This window comes from Sinocyclocheilus grahami, unplaced genomic scaffold (genome assembly GCF_001515645.1).
Source record: "Sinocyclocheilus grahami isolate Dianchi unplaced genomic scaffold, SAMN03320097.WGS_v1.1 scaffold32.1, whole genome shotgun sequence".
Lineage (NCBI taxonomy): Eukaryota > Metazoa > Chordata > Actinopteri > Cypriniformes > Cyprinidae > Sinocyclocheilus > Sinocyclocheilus grahami.
This window is the reverse complement of record NW_015505211.1, coordinates 1,061,370-1,080,120: the sequence shown is the minus strand read 5'-3', so window position 1 is coordinate 1,080,120 and position 18,751 is coordinate 1,061,370. Positions and strand designations below refer to the sequence as shown.

Sequence of the window (18,751 nt, the reverse complement as noted above, 5' to 3'; positions counted from 1 at the left end):
TTATAGTGTGAGCTTTTCTTATATTCTTCTGATACCCGACAAATTATATTTGCAGTCTGTGACTGCCGTTCTGTCTTCTCAGATTGCTCTTCTTCTTTTTTTTTCTTGTTGTAACCAATTGTACATTTCAGCTTTATATTAACTACCAGGGAATGTAATTATCATTGTTATGGCCTCTTCCTGTCATATGGTCTATTATGTGTTGTTAACGAGCATTAAGGGCCATGTTTAACCTCTGAACTTTGCCCTCATCAGGGTCAGCAGCAGTATGAAGGGTGGAGGTGGAGGGAAAGAACCTCCGGTGGAGGGAGAAGTCAGCGGAAAGCGGCCCAAACGCAAGTGTCTGCAGTGGCACCCACTGCTGGCCAAGAAAGCTCCAGACTTCTCTGAGGAAGAGGAGGAGGAAGATGAAGAGGAGCTGGAGAAGGTGAATGATTGCACAAACTGGATTCACTTCAGTGCATTAACCCTAGTGTTTTGCTCATTACAGCAGGTGCTCTTCAAAGACCTGAAGTCTGTAGACTACATAAGATTAAAATGGGAGTTTTATGGCTTGTAGTTCATGTGTTTGTGTTGAGGTCATCTGTATGCTGGCGTACTTCTAAACACTGACTAACTAGTTTTTTGGAGATTTAAACATTTCACTTTTTCAGTCATTTACAATACAGTTCAAAAGTTTGGGGTCAGAAGGCTTTTTTTTTGTTTTTTGAAAGAATTCTCTTATTATTACCAAGGCTGTATTTATTTGATCAAAATACAGTAAAAATAGTAATATTTTGAAATGTTAGTACAATTTAAAAACTGTTTTCTATTTTAAAGGGGTCATATGATGCAATTTCAAATGTTCCTTTCTCTTTGGAGTGTTACAAGCTGTTCGTGCATAGATAAGATCCCTAAAGTCTCAACTAAAGTCTCAAACCCAAAGAGATATTCTTTATAAAAGTTAAGATTTGTCCACGCCCTCCTAAAACGCCTCGTTTAAACACGCCCCCACATGTCTACGTCACTATGTGGTAAGATTTGCATAACACCGCCCAAATCTTCACGCAAAGAAAGAAGGCGTAACTTTTATTCTTGCTGTAGTATTGTTGTTGCCACCGCCGCCGCCATGTTGTGGAGATGCTGTGTGTTTCATTGTGAAAGCGAAACTACTTTGTTTGGCCTTCCAAAAGAGGACGATATCCGCTTCGTCATGCCTAGAGCTGATCCGTGCTGGTCGCTGAGGAAATAGAACAACTTCGCGCTGTGGATTGCTGGATCGGCTTTCACCATGGACGAAGCGGAGTCCAGCCCGGGGTCGTCACATGTGGTTGCCGCAAGCCCGCCGGCCAGTCCTTCGTCGAATCCGCTGGCCGTGCTGTTCTCAAGCCCACCGGCCGCCGCTCACTCTAGCCCGCTGTGTGTGATGCTGTGTGTTTTGTTGTGAAAGCGAAAGTACTTTGTTTGGTCTTCCAAAAGAGGGCACGACTAGATATCAGTGGTTAAGTTGCATTTACAACACTGTTCCAGAACAGTTCAACCCGAATATTCAGATGTGTGTAGCGCATTTTTACGGAGGACTGTTTCCTGATCCTGCAGAGTAGCCTACAATGCATCTGTGCACAAAGGCTGTTTCTATAAAGTGGGGAAGTTCCAACTTTGCAAGGACAGTCTGGCGCTTCTGACTCAGCCTGTAAGTAAGTTTTTATTTTTATTTTTAAAGAATTTGCCACTGACGATTTAAACGAGAGTTTTGAGCAGTGTAGAGTAGCACTTGTTGTTTGTCATTACTCCGATCACAAATGCAGACATGGTTTTATGTTTACGTGGCGCGATACGCAACGCAATGTGTAAAAAGACAGTATAAGTCATTATAATCCGTAATTATGTCCCCACTGGATGCAACAAATGCCTCGTTAGTAATGGGTTTTATTGGTGTTGTCTCATTTTTTGATGATGATGATAGAAATCATTTATTTTAAATTGAAATCTTTTTAAGATTAAACATATTTTAAATGTCTTTACTGTTACTTTTGATAAATTTATTTAAATTCAACTTTTGAATGGAAATGTATATTGAGGGCTGTATTGACAGATATTTGTCCAATAAAATTCACTTTAGAATTTGAATAATATCAAAATAGCATGTAGCAAATCAGTTTTTTTTTTTTTTTGCATCAAATTTTTTTAATTTAATTCGAAATACCTATACTTGAAAACCAACAATAGAAACAGCATAATGTCTACTCTGAGTGATGGGTATGGAATACTGTGCCAGAAGCTAATGTCTTGCATTTTGGTCAATTATTTTGTAGAGGAAGGACAAATATCAAACTACCTCTGTAGCTTTCTTGTGGTTCATATTTTTCAGTGTTGAAGGTTTAATGCAAGGTTTCCCAAACTTCTATTTGTGGCTTATAAGGGGACTGCAGGGGGTTCATAAGATGATAAAAAGCTAATAAATAAGTAAATCACAAATATGTACAATTAAAACAAATCATTTTACATTAAAAACACAGCTGACAAATATGTTTGGGAATCACTGGGTTATTTTGAAGGGCTCCATATTGTTTCATTTTAATATCGTACTGTGGTGAAATATTGCAGCAGAAATGTGTGAATAGGCCTTGGTTTTGTCTTAGTGTAGCTTCGTCCACTGCTGCTGTTGAACTTGACCATATCTCTGTATGTGTCTTTCCACTTTTCTCCTCAGGAGCCGGTGTTATGTGCAGAGAGCGGAGCACAGGAGGGAGAGTGTGGCGGGATGGAAGATGACAGTGAGGAATACTCCTCTGAACAACGGGCTCGCCGGCCCATGAACGCCTTTCTGCTGTTCTGCAAACGGCACCGTTCGCTGGTCCGACAGGAGCATCCGCGACTAGACAACCGAGGAGCCACTAAGATCCTGGCGGACTGGTGGGCCGTACTGGACCCCAAAGAAAAACAAAAATACACAGACATGGCCAAGGAGGTAAAAGCCAATCTTAAGGGAGGCAGACCACACACAATAACCTTGTTTTTTTTTTTTTTTGTGGTGATAGTGATTAAATGTGATAGCTAACATAAAATTAACTACGCTGATGAAAAACAGAAGGAAAAAAAACTTCTAAAAATGGAATGCATATAAATAGGCTAATCAGTTGTTAGAAAGAATAAGAAAAATGTCAACAGCTGATATGAATCTATCATTTGATGGTATGTTTTGTTTTATACAGTATAAGGATGCGTTCATGAAGGCTAATCCTGGTTACAAATGGTGTCCTGCCACCAACAAGCCAGTAAAGAGTCCCTCTCACTCTATGAGTAATGCCCGCAAGAAAGTCTGGTCTCTTCCATCCAACCCAAGCAAGGATTCTTCAGTTGCCAAAAAACAGCTCAAAACTGACAGCACACCCCAGCTCAACTTCGCCATGGCTGGTAGGAACAAAACAAACACTTAAACACATACACTATTGGTCAAATGTTTGGGTTTGGTAAGGCATCTCTTATGCTCACTCAGGCTTTTTATTTGATCAAAAATACAGTACAGCTGTAATAATAGTTCACAATATTACTATTTAAAAATTTTTACTATTTAAAAAAATATTTTGTGATGCAAAGCTGAATTTTCAGTAGCCATTACACCAGTCTTCAGTGTCATGATCCTTCACAAATCATTCTGATTTGGTGCTCATGAAGCATTTCTCATTATTATTAAGGTTGAAAACAATTGTGCTGCCTAATATTTTTGTGGAAACCGTGTGTTTTGTGGATTTTTTTCAGGATTCTTTGATGAATAGAAAGTATAAAAGAACAGCATTTATTTGAAAAAGAAATAATTTGTATCAATAAATGACTTTACTGTCACTTTTAATTAATTTAATGCATCTTTGATAAATAAAAGATTTTTTTTATAATTAAAATTAAGAACTATTGAACGTGTACATATACTTCACCACACTATGTCTCTACGTCACAGGTTGTTTAGGTGATAGTGATTAAATGTGATAGCTAACATAAAATTAACTACGCTGATGAAAAACAGAAGGAAAAAAAACTTCTAAAAATGGAATGCATATAAATAGGCTAATCAGTTGTTAGAAAGAATAAGAAAAATGTCAACAGCTGATATGAATCTATCATTTGATGGTATGTTTTGTTTTATACAGTATAAGGATGCGTTCATGAAGGCTAATCCTGGTTACAAATGGTGTCCTGCCACCAACAAGCCAGTAAAGAGTCCCTCTCACTCTATGAGTAATGCCCGCAAGAAAGTCTGGTCTCTTCCATCCAACCCAAGCAAGGATTCTTCAGTTGCCAAAAAACAGCTCAAAACTGACAGCACACCCCAGCTCAACTTCGCCATGGCTGGTAGGAACAAAACAAACACTTAAACACATACACTATTGGTCAAATGTTTGGGTTTGGTAAGGCATCTCTTATGCTCACTCAGGCTTTTTATTTGATCAAAAATACAGTACAGCTGTAATAATAGTTCACAATATTACTATTTAAAAATGTTTACTATTTAAAAAAATATTTTGTGATGCAAAGCTGAATTTTCAGTAGCCATTACACCAGTCTTCAGTGTCATGATCCTTATTATTAAGGTTGAAAACAATTGTGCTGCCTAATATTTTTGTGGAAACCGTGTGTTTTGTGGATTTTTTTCAGGATTCTTTGATGAATAGAAAGTATAAAAGAACAGCATTTATTTGAAAAAGAAATAATTTGTATCAATAAATGACTTTACTGTCACTTTTAATTAATTTAATGCATCTTTGATAAATAAAAGATTTTTTTTATAATTAAAATTAAGAACTATTGAACGTGTACATATACTTCACCACACTATGTCTCTACGTCACAGGTTGTTTAACTGTATAGTTCAGCATTTCTTAACATCTTTTTCCTCTGCTGTGTTTTTAGATCCCAATAAGATGGGCGGCTTAAGCATGCTGCTGTTAGCCGGGGAGCACGCGCTGACCGCCAGAGAGGTACAGTAACATCATTTTAATGCATATGAAAATAAAAGTTTTCTGGCTAAGTACAACCGTTGATCAAATCAAGACACCCAAGACCCCTCTTTGAATCCAAACTTGAGGACTTATTAATTAATTATTACATTTATTAATGTCAAGAATGCACTGTATCATATCAATTATTGGTCAGTAGTAGAGATTTTTTTTTAATCATCTGTATTGGTTGATATTGGATATATATTAAAGGGGTCATATGATTCAATTTCAAGTTTTCCTTTCTCTTTGGAGTGTTACAAGCTGTTCATGAATAGATAAGATCCCTAAAGTTGCAAAGACTAAAGTCTCAAACCCAAAGAGATATTCTTTATCAAAGTTAAGACTCGTCCATGCCCTCCTAAAACGCCTCGTTTAAACACGCCCCCACATGTTTACGTCAGGATGTGGGAAGATTTGCAACACCGCCCAAATGTTCTCACAAAGAAAGAAGGCGTAACTTTGATTCTCGCTGTAGTATTGTTGTTGCTGCCGCCGCCATGTCGTGGAGACGCCGTGTGTTTCATTGTGAAAGCGAAACTACTTTGTTTGGCCTTCCAAAAGAGGACACAACTAGAAATCAGTGGTTAAGTTGTATTTACAACACTGTTCCCTTAAACCGCATAAACACATTTCATTACACCAAATACACAAAATAATGTTATTTTTTAGCAACGTCATATGACCCCTTTAAATGATTTTGGATAGTTTATTGTGGATGCTTATTTCTCTCTTTTTTTCATTTAAATTACCCGTGTTGTCATCTAACTTACTAAAAGTTAATCTTTAAAAAAACTAATGATTTAAAAACACTTAAGTCAAGTCAAGTCTGCTTTATTGTCAATTCTTCCACATGTACAGCACATACACACAGAGAATTGAAATTGCGTTACTCTCAGACCCTTGGTGCATACAGATAACACTAACAGTAGAACATAAATACAGATTTAAATATAAAATACAACTATACAATTATACAAATAAGGTAAAATGTAAAAAAAATATATAAAGCAGCTCAAGGCGATTGGCAGATAGAGTGCAAACCAGTGAAGTAAACAACAGTGCAGATATAATGATTGTAGTGCAAAAGAGCTTATTCAGACTGATTAAAGTGACAGTGTGTGTGTGTGTATTTGGGCGGGGGGAGTGGGGAGAGTCCATCAGAGGGTCAGAGTTCAGTGGTGCATAGGGCAAAAGCTTCCTGACAGCCTGATGGATGAAGCTGTCCTTCAGTCTGCTGTTCCTGGCCTGGAGACTCCGCAGTCTCCTCCCTGATGGCAGCAGACTGAAGTCTGCAAACTTAATAAGGAGGTTGGAGTTGTGTGACGGTGTGCAGTCGTGGGTCAGCAGAGTGAAGAGGAGGGGGCTCAGCACACATCCTTGGGGGGCCCCAGTGTTCAGTGTGATGGTGCTGGATGTGTTACTGCCGACTCGAACTGCCTGAGGTCTTCCAGTCAGAAAGTCCAACAGCCAGTTGCACAGCGAAGTGTTGAGCCCCAGCTGGACCAGTTTGTGAATGAGCTGTTGAGGGATGATTGTGTTGAATGCTGAACTGAAGTCTATGAACAGCATTCTGACGTACAAGTCTTTTTTTTGTTTTTTGTTTTTTAATGTGATCTTTAGCAATTCTCAGAAAATCAATATTCATTTTCTACATTATTTATTTGTATTTTTTATGGTTTTATTTTTAATTTAACTAGACAAAATAGTTTAGAATTTTATTATCAGCCATAACATGAAAATAATTATTGTCCTGGTAAATATTGGCTAATTAGAATAATTTAAAACAAGTTATTTTAATATCAGTGCATCCATTATATCAAAATTCTTGTAGTTCATATGCAAGACACTCATATGCAGATCAGAACAGCCTCTGAAAACCCAAATACATCACAGTAATAACATTTAGAATGGGTTACAGTGTAATTGCACATTAATAATATGCAGACTTTGCAGTAGAAACACACGTCAGTATAACCACAGTCAAGTTAAATGAGTTTTTAAACCAGGAAAAGAAGGCTCTAGATGGGAATAACAGTTATTAGTCTAGATCCATGTCCTCGTGTCTTGATGAGATTGAGACAAATCTGCATCATTCTTTACTCACGGCAGACCTCTGATATAATGAGCACATGATCAGTGCTCATGTAAATAGACTGTGACAGGCCCATCTCCACGGATACGGCAGCCGCAGCGGGCTGTGACTAAACAGACTGGGATGACAGTTTTGGGCCCCAAACTGGGTTTGTGTGCCATTAGGAGGTGCATAGACTCCATAAATTGTAGAGCTTTATGAGGCGTTGAAGACGCTAGGCCAATGTGTGTGTGTGTGTGTGTGTGTGTGTGTATGAATCAGGGATGTGTGCTGTTTGTGTGTGATCTTGTGGGTTCCTCAGACTCTCACCCCTGTTAATCCTCTGTAAATTCCATTTTCCTGCCACTAAGTGATCCTAATTGCCTTCGGCGCAGTGCATTTGTCACTGAAGAGGGCCACGAGAGGATTATACTAAACAAAAGGCAGCGCCTCGTTGTTTTGCGGACAAATCACATTACATCTTCTGTTTGGTCTTATTTGAGGAGCCAGGGCTGAATTCTTTACCTGTTGGCTGTACATAATGTTTAACCAGAAATAGTCTTCTGAATCTCTCTGTTGTCAAACACAATCTCAAACACAGGTTGATCTACAGCGACTGCACCTGGCATTAGTGCACTGCAAATCGTTTAAAGTCACTAATAAATTGAGAGTAACACCATGTTGAAGTTGCTTCATGTCGACAGTCGTCTCTTTCTAGTTTTTTGTGCTGTATAGCTAAATCATGTGTGAATTTATTCATGAATGTATTATGCATTCAAATATTTTTAAGTGTTACATAAAAGCCAATATGTGATATTTCTGGTGCCCAATGCAAGGCAGTCCTATTTTTACAGATAACTTGTTGCTGTTTTTTTTTTTGCACTGCATATTCACACTACTATTTAGAAGTTTGGGGTCACTAAGATTTTTATTTATTTTTTTTCAAGAAATTAATACTTTTTTCTGCAAAGACACATTAAATTGATCAAAAGTGACTGTAAAGACATTTAAACAAATGTTCTTCTACTTTATTTCTGGAGTAATAACTGCAAAAAATTCAGCTTTGCCATCACAGAAATAAATTACATTTTAAAATATATTACAATTGAAAACTATTTTAATTTTTCATATTTCAATTATTTTAAATTGTAATAATATTTCACGATATTACTGTTTTTACTGTAGTTACATGCAGTCTTGGTGAGCATAAGAGAAAAAACTTACAGAGCCCAAACTTTTAAATACTACAAAACAAATATTTTATTTACAAATATCAAATGTGTGACTTGATTTCTATGACTTCATTATATACAGTATTTAAATAACTTTTAACCATCATATCAAAGTCAGTTCATCATGTTTCTGGTTTTGGGCCTAAAAATATGTTTGTTTGTTTGTTTTTTATTTCTACATTTGTACATTATGTAACCATTTGTAGCATTATAAAAAATAATTAAATATATTGTAATTTAAAAGTAATATAATTATTATTATTCTTTAATTTAAAATAATTTATTTAAAATACTTATTTCTAAAATAGGTCATATAAGTGGATTTCAGTGAATACAGTGTAGCATAATTATTCACCTGTTTAACTGTTGCTTGTGTTTAGTTTCTGAGGTGATGTGCAGCGGTTTCCAGCATAGACACCTCAAGCTGTCTGTCATTTCCTGTTTAGACAGAGTAATTGATGGCTATTTTTTTATTTTATTGAACCTACCTGTTGCTTTTCCATCACGCTGTCAACAGAGGGAGGTGTTGAGTTGTAAATGTCAGTGGTCATTTCAAAGAGGATGTTGATTCACTGTTGTTTACTTTTATGGTTTTGTTCAGCTTTAATTATTTCTTCTTTTTTTTTTGCTTTCATTTTAGATTTCCTCCAGCTCTTCCCAGGCAGGAGGCACAGATGTTGCCAAGCACACTGGGAAATCAGCCCTCTTCCAGCTGGCTGAGGTGAGACCACCTGAAGACTTGTCAGTCCTTAACAACAGAGCTTTAAAACCCTCCTTAGCAGTGAGACGACTCAGATAACGATGGTTGGCTGTGTACGTCCAAATGACTTGCTTAATGAACTGAATGCATTTTGTTTGTTTTGACTCTTTCCCCTCAGATTTCTTCCAGTCCAGCACAGCCAGCTGGGGGAAGTAAGAACGCTGAGGACACAAGCTCTCTCACACATGTAGAGGTGAGGCTTTTGGACACTTTAAGTGAAGCATGTGGATATGGTCTCCATTATCTTGTGAATTTAAAATTTTATCTGAGCACTCATTTGGTTCATTTTAATGTCCTTCTTAGGCCTCTGGACCATCTCAGCCAAGTTCACCAGACCTACCCAAGAGTTGTGTTAAATCACCCTTGTTTCAGCTGGCTGAGGTTTGACTCCATTGCCCCCCTGTCCATCCCACTTTGAATGTCCTTTGACGCTCCTTACATCTCTCACAGTGCAGTTACAATCATGCTATGCTATGAAGGAATTATTCTTAAATGCATTATGGGTTGTTCATATTGACTGCATATATGTTTTGCAGACAGTGACCACAGCAGAAACCTTCAGTAACTCATAGAGTGCCAATAAAATGTCCCATTTCTTCTTTTGCTGGTGTATTACCTGCTAGAACACCAACTTCCTCTATCCAGGCAGCCATTTTGATACTCCTGCACTTCCAGTCATTCCTTTTGGTTTCAGCATTTCTCTTCATTGTCATTAACTGGCATGACCCTCTGCTGTTTTTATTTGGTTTTAAGAAGAATTTGAGCAGTTTGCGCTTTCTGTTCTTAAATTGTGGCACAAAACGTGACGGCATGTGACACGAGACTGGTTGTATTAGGCAGTTTTTTTTTTTTTTTTACTGTTAACTTAAACTACATTTTTTTCTGTAAAGTAAAACTGAAAAAAACCCTTGAGCTTAAAATACTGAGCGAAAATTAGAAATGTTGCTTTTTCAGATAACTGAATTAAGTTGAGGTACTAAAATTACTAAAACTTTATTAAAAATAAATTAAATACAGAAATATTAAATATAGAAAAACAAGAAATATTAAAATATTACAAATAAAACCAAAATTGATGAAAGCAACAAAATGACTAAAACAAACTAAGATTAAAACAGAAAAAAAGTTAATTCACTGTCTAATTAGACAGTGACCTGCAATCTCTTAATATTACTAAAACAATACTTATTAGTTCTTATTAGGGGTGCTAACTAAGGCAGCATCTCTATTGTAAGTGCTTATACCTAGAGTTTGAACAAATCTCAGTTTTGAACAAATTCTCAGTTTTATATATTTATTTATCCCACAGATTTTTAAAACAAATCCCATAGATTTTTTAATGCCCTAGCAACTACATAGTAATACGCTGGCAACCACTCATAAAGGGGTCATATGAGGCTGCTAAAAAAGAACATTATGTTGTGTATTTGGTGTAATGAAATGTGTTTATGCGGTTGAAGGTTCAAAAACCATTATTTTCAACATACTGTACATTATTGTTTCTCCTCTATGCCCCGCCTTTCTGAAACGCGTTGATTTTTACAAAGCTCATCGGTCTGAAAAGCGAGGTGTGCTCTGATTGGCCAGCTATCCAGTGCGTTGTGATTGTCCGAATACCTCAAGCATGTGACGGAAATGTTACGCCCCTTACCATACTGTGATGCTGTGTCCCGGCGCAATGAGACAAAACCAATAAAACCCATTACAAACAAGGCATTTGTAGCATCCAGTGGGGACATAATTACAGATTATAATGACTTATACTGTCTTTTTACGCGTTGCTTTGCGTTGCATCGCGCCGTGTAAACATAAAACCATGTCTGCATTTGTGATCGGAGAAATGACAAACAACAAGCGCTACCCTACACTGCTCAAAACTCACGTTTGAATCATCAGTGGCAAATCCTTTAAATATGAAAACGTACTTGCAGGCTGTGAGTCAGCATTATTTGTCAGAACACAAGCATTGTAGGCTACTCTACCAGGAAACAGTCCTCGTCCTCAGTAAAATGCGTGGCACACATCTGAATATTTGGGTTGAACTGTTCTGGAAAAGTGTTGTAAATACAACTTAGCCACTGATTTCTAGTTGTGTCCTCTTTTGGAAGGCCAAACAAAGTAGTTTCGCTTTCACAACAAAACACACAGCGTCTCCACGACATGGCGGCAGCAGCAACAATACTACAGCGAGAATAAAAGTTACGCCTTCTTTCTTTGCATGAACATGTGGGCGGTGTTATGCAAAGCTTCCCACACAGTGACGTAGACATGTGAGGGCGTGTTTAAACGAGGCGTTTTAGGAGGGCGTGGACGAGTCTTAACTTTTTATAAAGAATATCTCTTTGGGTTTGAGACTTTAGTCTTTGCAACTTTAGGGATCTTATCTATTCACGAACAGCTTGTAACACTCCAAAGAGAAAGGAAAACTTGAAATCGCATCATATGACCCCTTTAACTCCCTGCCACCATGGTGGTGAGTTTTGCATGTGCGAGCACCACTCGCATTTTCTAAGTTTTTATATTACTTATATGCCATCACAACATTGTGATTTAAATCAGAATTTTATTCCTCTCTGTGGGTGAATTTTCTAATGAATTGTCAGAATAATTTCCTATTCCTCTGTTTATCGCTTGATTTGTGTGTTTTGTGTGTCTCTGTAGCAGATCTCCTCCAGTAGGTCTCAGTCAGCGTCTGAGGGGAGGCAGTGCGGCCAGTCGGCTCTTTTCCAACTCGCTGAGGTACATCACCAACCCACATACAGCACAATCACTGCCCTGGGTTACACAAAGATACAAAACAGGAGGAGGAATGTTATGCTACATACAGTATTTGATGTTATAATGACAATGTTATGTAATAAATCCTAGGGGAGTTTTGATGTGTAGGTTTCCACCTGGTGGGTGTTTATATATCTTAGCCAATTAAATATCTTATAATTATATATAAGTTTATATATCTTAAATCTACCAATTAAACACTTGAATTCAGAAGCATTTGCTGAAAATTCGTTTTAATATTTTATGCAATTAATTTTTAATAAAATATTAATTACAATGTTAATTTTGAGTTAGGCTTGTAAGCACCCTAGCAATTGCATAGCAACAATTTGACAATCACCCATTTTAATCAAAATGGTCTAAAATAACTTGAAACAACTTGGCTTTAGAACATATAACAGATTTATTAGTATGTATAGTATTACTTCAATAAATAATATATAATAATTTTTTTCAAAAATCCTTTATTTTATTTTAATTTGCATTTAAATGTTAAAATTAATTGTATTTATTTATTTTAAAACAATCCACTAATTAAACATATTATTTGCTGAAAAGAGTTTTAATATCCTAATTGAATTAATGTATCTTTATATTAATTTTATTAATAATTGAAAGCAGGTAAAAACTCTACCAAATGAGCAAAAACCGCACACTTTTTTTTTTTTCAAAATATATTTGCTGAAAATGAGCTTTAATATCTTATGTAATGAATTCATCTTTTTAAAGGATGTTAAGATGTTTTTACTTGAAAGCCTTGTTACACGTGAGTCATTTTTCTATAACCTGATGTCCTTATGTGTATATAGATGTGTTTGGCCTCTGAGGCTGAAAAGATGGAAGTTCGATCCTCCCAGCCCTCTGGTGGTTCCTCCTCACTCTGTGCTCAGCACAGCTCAAGTAGCAGAGGCATCACAGAACATGAAGAGCAGGCAGATGCTCCTGAACTTCCTCTCATCACATCATCATCATCCTCATCATCATCCTCTACCTCCGGCTCCACCTCGTCCTCCCCTACTGATGCCACCCCATCTGATCTCAGCCCGTGTAAGACGCTGAAGAAGAAGAAAAAGAAGAAGGAAAATAAAGACTCAGACGAAAATCCTGCATCGCCCAAAAAGGCAAAGAAGCGCCATTCGCCAGAGTCGGATCTGGACAGCGTGATGTTCACCATCGAAGCAGTAGCAAAAGGTGCTTGGGGCTCAGAAGAAACACCCAGGAAGAAACCTCATCCCTCAGGGAGTGAGAGCAGCCCCACCATGGACCAATCTCCAGCTGTGAAAAAGAAAACAAAACCGAAACCGAAAAAACAGCTGAAATTAAAAGATGACAGCGTGGAGGAAGAGGAAGAAGGGGACGTAGAGACCAATAAACCGCAGGACGTAGAGATGAAAACTGAGGAAGCTCCTCTGACCCCTAAAGCTGAGTGTGAAAATGAGCCAGACATGAAGGTGGAGCCCCCTAGTGGCGTGGAGGACACGGCACCACACTGCTCTCCTCAACCTACAGAACTGGAGGAGAAAGACACAGACACCAAAACACCTCAAACCAGACAAGAAGATAAAGAGCCAGAGGTTAAGCAGGAGACCTGTGGGTCTAGGAAGTCTGAGAGAAGCTGTAAAGGAGCACTTTATAAGACTCTGGTGTCCGAAGGGATGCTTACATCACTGAGAGCAAATGTGGACAGAGGTAACGCACACGCACACACACACACCTCCCACAGGTTCCTTTCCCGTTTGTTGATCTTGTCATAGGTGCTGTATGACTGGATTTGAACTTCATTACACTTTAGTTCTAACTGATTATAGCCACTTTCATACAGAAATTCCAGAAAATACACGGATAATGTGTCCCGGGATCGTTTGATTGTGGTTCATTCACACTGCCAGTGATTTTCCGGAATCTGTGTGTGCGTTCACACACATCCCGTAAAGACATGTGACATTATGATGTGACGTGTACTGTAACGCGTTCTGTTTCATTTAAGCTGGCGAACGATCTCAGCTTCAGCGCGGATAGTGAAGAGCTACCTGATCTCTGCTTCATTACAGTTTGCACATATTTTTTAGTTGCGAACGTTGATCTGCCTTCAAAACACCCGGTAAAAGAGTCACACGATAACGTGCGTCATCACTACGACACACCCTTTACGGCATTGGTTCTGGCTTTTGTTCACACAGAGCTCGTTCCGGGACTGAACGCGGCAATGTTACTAGGTCCCCAACCCGGAATCAATCCCGGGACGTGTTTGCGATCACACAGAAGGCACTCCGCCAATTTTCCGGGACCAACGTGCAGTGTGAAAGAAGCTTATGTGGAGCAAATAGTAGCATCAATCAAAGAACAAAAGAAAATGTGATATAAATCAACCTCATGTAACCTCAGTTTATATTTTATTTGCCTGTTGTTCGGCGCTGACTAATACAGATGCATCTCAATAAATTAGAATGTCGTGGAAAAGTTCATTTATTTCAGTAATTCAACTCAAATTGTGAAACTTGTGAAACTTGTGAAAGACAGTAGCGCACACAAAATAGTATCTGTTCCGTGCTCCGGCGCGGTTAGCGCTCACACTGCATGCATACCGAGCCCAACCAAACCGTGCCCTGGCCCACCTCTTCCAACCGGGCCAGGGCCGGCTAAACGAACGGAGCGCTCACACTAGTCAAACGAACCGGGCTTTGGGGGTCAAACACGCTCAGGCGCACAGTTCAAAAGGCCTAGTGTGAGTACACCCTTTGTTTCATATTAAAAGTACCAAAGCACAATGCTTATTGCGATTTATTGGATGGGAGGTGTGCTTCAATGTTCCATCCATTAACTGAAAACAGGCTAGACTAATCGATTCTTGGTATTTAAAAATCGATATCGTTTCGTAAAAATGAGAATCGATTATAATCGAGATATCGATATTTTTTACCCAACCCTACTTGGTTATAAACGGGCCAAAAGAGACCTCCGAACTACCAGAAATAAAATTAAAATACCTTACCGTTTTGGCTCCGAATTCGTTTAATTCCTGATTTTAGTAATACATGATATACTTTATATCAAATACATAGCTTGACTACAAGTTTAAAAACAACGCTTTGTTATAATCAAGGGAATTAAACTTACCATCCTGAAATGCGATAATGCCAAAAAGAAAGAGAAACATCGGAAAATAGGCATATTTTATTCAAGACATATTAGGCTACATATGTGAAATCAACATGCATTTATCATTCTTTACAATCACGGCCTGAAAGTCCAACTTCACCATGATGAACTTAAAATTGGGCTCTATTATTTTTCCTCACAAATGTATTTTTTTTTCCTCGCGGGCCCGCGATAACCTCTCCGTGCTCAGGTGCGTCGAAAGACTTTAATCATGTATGGACAGCCAGAGATATTGTCAAATCATCAAATATTGGCAGTATTAAGGGCATTTCCAATTAATGTAGGGCTGTTACATTCTTATTATTATTAGGCCTATTATTATTGGGTTACTTTTATTATTAAATTAATATTACAATTAATTTGCCCCGCAATAATTTCATAGCGCATCACCGCATAACTAGCGCGCTGAGGATAATAAAAGATTAGGCTTTTAGCTTACTCCTCATTGAAAATGTTTTTAAAAAAGGTCCTTCAAAACAGGTTTATTATACAATGAATTATAAGCCTATAATTAAAATTATTAACACTGCAGTTACAATGAAAATTTAGAGCAGCTTTATTTCAAGCAATGAGCATTTCTTCTCATTTTTTCATTATGTTCGGGCCACAAGAGAAATATTAAGGGAGTAAATTAAAACAGTTATATACCATTATCAGCATATTAAGTAGATTCGTCTCTCGTCGTCTCTGAAAGAATATGCGCCGTTAATGCAGCGTCAGATGCCGAAAGCTCCGTCAATTTTTACTTTCACTTTCTGGTGAATTCACTAAGATTAAGACGTTCACCTGCATAAGTTTGCACGTTGCTTGTGTGATATCCATTGGCTCACCTACATGGTTTAAAACAAATATTTACAATATTGCGATGTATCCCAACCCCGACTTGCGGTTCGTGGGGGGGACCAGCGGATATGCCCTAGGCTACTCCACTGAACATGGTGTGTGTTTATGGTGCATGTCGGCAATGTGGTCTCGGTGGAGGTGGGGCTTTGGTAGACGATATTATCGGATATCGTGATGTTTTTTAAGGCGATTATCGATAAGATATTTTTACATATCGCCCAGCCCTACTTCCTAGCATTTTCTAAGAAAGTATTTTCCAATGTAATTGGATCTTTGTACTCCACTGTAGGCTGAAGTACAATTTCAACAACATGAAACCTGAAATGTGTTCATTTTAACTTATATTATACTGAATATCATTTAGCATTTTCACTTTGATTCAATTGGCCTTTATCTCAAATTCAATTCAATTCACATATAAACTAAAATCAGTTGATACAGTAAATGAAAAAAGTGCTGTTTGGTCTTCTGGTCGTGTTCTAGGGAAAAGAGGTTCCATGCGAGGCAGTGTGTCCGATCATGAAGGAAGCTGGAATGACGAGAGCTGGGGATTTTCTCAAGCTGCTACCAGCAACCCAAAAAAGCTCAAGAAGTCCAAGTCTAAAGAGGAAACCACCACAGGGTGAGCTGTGATTTCTCCCATCACAGCACTGAATCTACAGGGAAACAGTGATTCTTCTCCTGCAGAGGAGTTTGTTTTATTTGGGCTGCAACTAACAACTATTTTTATAATGGAATATTTTTTTATTCTTGATAAATCAGGTTTAAAAAAAAAATTAATTTTCTGCATTTTATTGAAAAATTTACATCTTTCCCAATGTTCCTTCAAACAACAAGCAAATTTAAGGCTATAAAAACACAGAAATATAATAATGAATGAATGCTATACATGGGTTTTAAATATAAATTATGCTCTATAAACTATGCATTTGTTATTTAAACTGCATGTTTTTTTTATATTATCTAAAAGTACAGTTTAAATAGTTTTTAAGTGTATCAAAACAACAAACAAAAATTTGTCCATCATTTAAAAGTAGCAAAACCGTTTGAATAATTACAAGTTTGTTGTCGACTTTTTCTGTTTTTGATTTTTAGTTTTTAATTCATTAGTTGCAGCCGAATTCAACATTGATTATTGATTGATATCAGTTGAATTAGTATATTTGACATTGAGGCTAACTTTTGGGTTTGCTGTTTTTTTTATTAGGTTAATTGGAGAGTGTTAATGGTCTAAAAAGACTTAAAACATTTCTCAAAAGCTGTCAGTTTCTGTGCATTAGGTTAGCTTGGTAAATATTGGTAAATTGTGTACATTTCAAGCATGTATCATACTCATATTTGCCATCCCATGATCATAGTTTATCAGTATAACATTTTTTAAGAACATTCCATCGTGTTTCATTGTGCAAGATTGAAGTCAGTTAATCTAGAAGACGTTGAATCCAGGTGAGCAGACTTTGCACACAGATGGCTAATGTTTTACTGTGTATAAAACTCACAGACTAGGAAAGCTTGAGGAGGAGTTCGAGAAAAAGTTCAACAGCTTACCGCAGTACAGCCCACTGACTTTTGACAAAAAGAGCGTGGCGGTCACCAAGAAGAAAAAAAACAGTACGTCCAGCCCTCCTGAACCGCCCAAACCCTGCAAGGGTGAGTTCACAGCATGCATGGAAACTGACATCACATCCTCCTGGCCCCCACACTCATTTCCCCATTTGCTTACTTTCTTAGGAAGTAGCCATCTCATGTTCAGAATGACATGACTTCCACCTAACATAGCATGCTGTGTTGTATTTTTTGTTCTGTTTTATTGCTTTTTAAATTAGGTTCATCTTCATCTCAGAAAAAGACCTTATTCCACAAGATAGTGAACAAGTACAAACACAGGAAGGAGAAATCCAGTGCCGCAGACAAAGGTGACGCCCCCACAGCCATTAGAAACTGTTCTGATATCAGCTTCATTCTGTTCAGATGGCAAGACTGTGTGAACGAGTGCTGGAAACTCTGCTTGCATGGTGTTGGTTGTTTGTCCGGGGTTTAGCCCAGTGTGCCTCAGTGTTTCCTGCTGCATAGCAGGGAACGCTGTCATATCTAGGTCACTGTATACTCTGGTTATCTTTAAAGGGGCACACGAGTCACAGTTATGTAAATACTTTGATGCAGCCTGGTGTGGTGTAGTATTAGTGGCGCAAGCTAAATGCAATATAACATCATAAAGCATCATTCATTGTCAGGCACCTGCATTAGGACTTCCAGGTCTCATTTTGACTTATTTCACATGTCCCCACTCTGTTCTTTTAGATATCGTCCCAACTGACCCAGTGAATACAGAATCAAGTCCAGTGAAGTCGTGCAGCCCGTGTGTGCCTCCCTCTCCTGAAACCCAGAAGGTTCTGGACACACCTGTGGGCAGTCAGAAGAGGAAGGCCAGGAAGAGTAAAATCACACATTTGGTGCGCACTGCTGATGGCAGAGTGTCACCTGCAGAGGGTGAGCTGAACCCACAGTTTCCTGTTGCAAAGTCTTATTTATGATTTCTAAACCGATAATGTCTTGCAGAAACGCTCTACACCCATGTTCTACTTTTCTTTCTTTTTTTCAATGTACCTTGCCGTTCAAAATTTAAGACATTTTAATGGTTTTGTTTTTTTAAAGTGTCTTTTGCTCACTGAGGATGAATTTAATTGATCCAAAAAAAAATTAGTTATATTATTACAAAATAAGTAATTGTATTAATTGTAATTGTAATAATAGTTTAATATATTTTCAATTGTAATTCCTGTTTTTCCTGAGATGTCAAAAGCTGAATTTTCAGCAGCCATCACGCCAGTCTTCAGCGTCATATGATTCTTTATAAATCATTCTAATATGCTGATTTGGTAATCAAAAATTATTTGATTAATTGATCACATTTGAACAATTGAACATATTT

General features: G+C 37.7%; 1 protein-coding gene across 1 annotated transcript in view; it reads left to right on the top strand.

Annotated features, from left to right (window-relative positions):
* The window catches only part of LOC107578526 (HMG box transcription factor BBX-like), a 28,689-nt gene extending 10,336 nt beyond the window's left edge, over positions 1-18,353 (top strand). Inside the window, exons 3-15 of the mRNA XM_016264476.1 lie at positions 256-427; positions 2,693-2,950; positions 3,195-3,396; positions 4,888-4,955; positions 8,920-9,000; positions 9,158-9,232; positions 9,343-9,420; positions 11,701-11,778; positions 12,627-13,506; positions 16,303-16,441; positions 17,321-17,469; positions 17,646-17,735; positions 18,121-18,353. Coding sequence (XP_016119962.1) covers positions 269-427; positions 2,693-2,950; positions 3,195-3,396; positions 4,888-4,955; positions 8,920-9,000; positions 9,158-9,232; positions 9,343-9,420; positions 11,701-11,778; positions 12,627-13,506; positions 16,303-16,441; positions 17,321-17,469; positions 17,646-17,735; positions 18,121-18,353 — 2,490 coding nt within the window. The 5' untranslated portion in view covers positions 256-268. The remainder of the gene's footprint in view (positions 1-255; positions 428-2,692; positions 2,951-3,194; positions 3,397-4,887; positions 4,956-8,919; positions 9,001-9,157; positions 9,233-9,342; positions 9,421-11,700; positions 11,779-12,626; positions 13,507-16,302; positions 16,442-17,320; positions 17,470-17,645; positions 17,736-18,120) is intronic.
* The last annotated feature ends 398 nt before the right edge of the window (positions 18,354-18,751 follow it).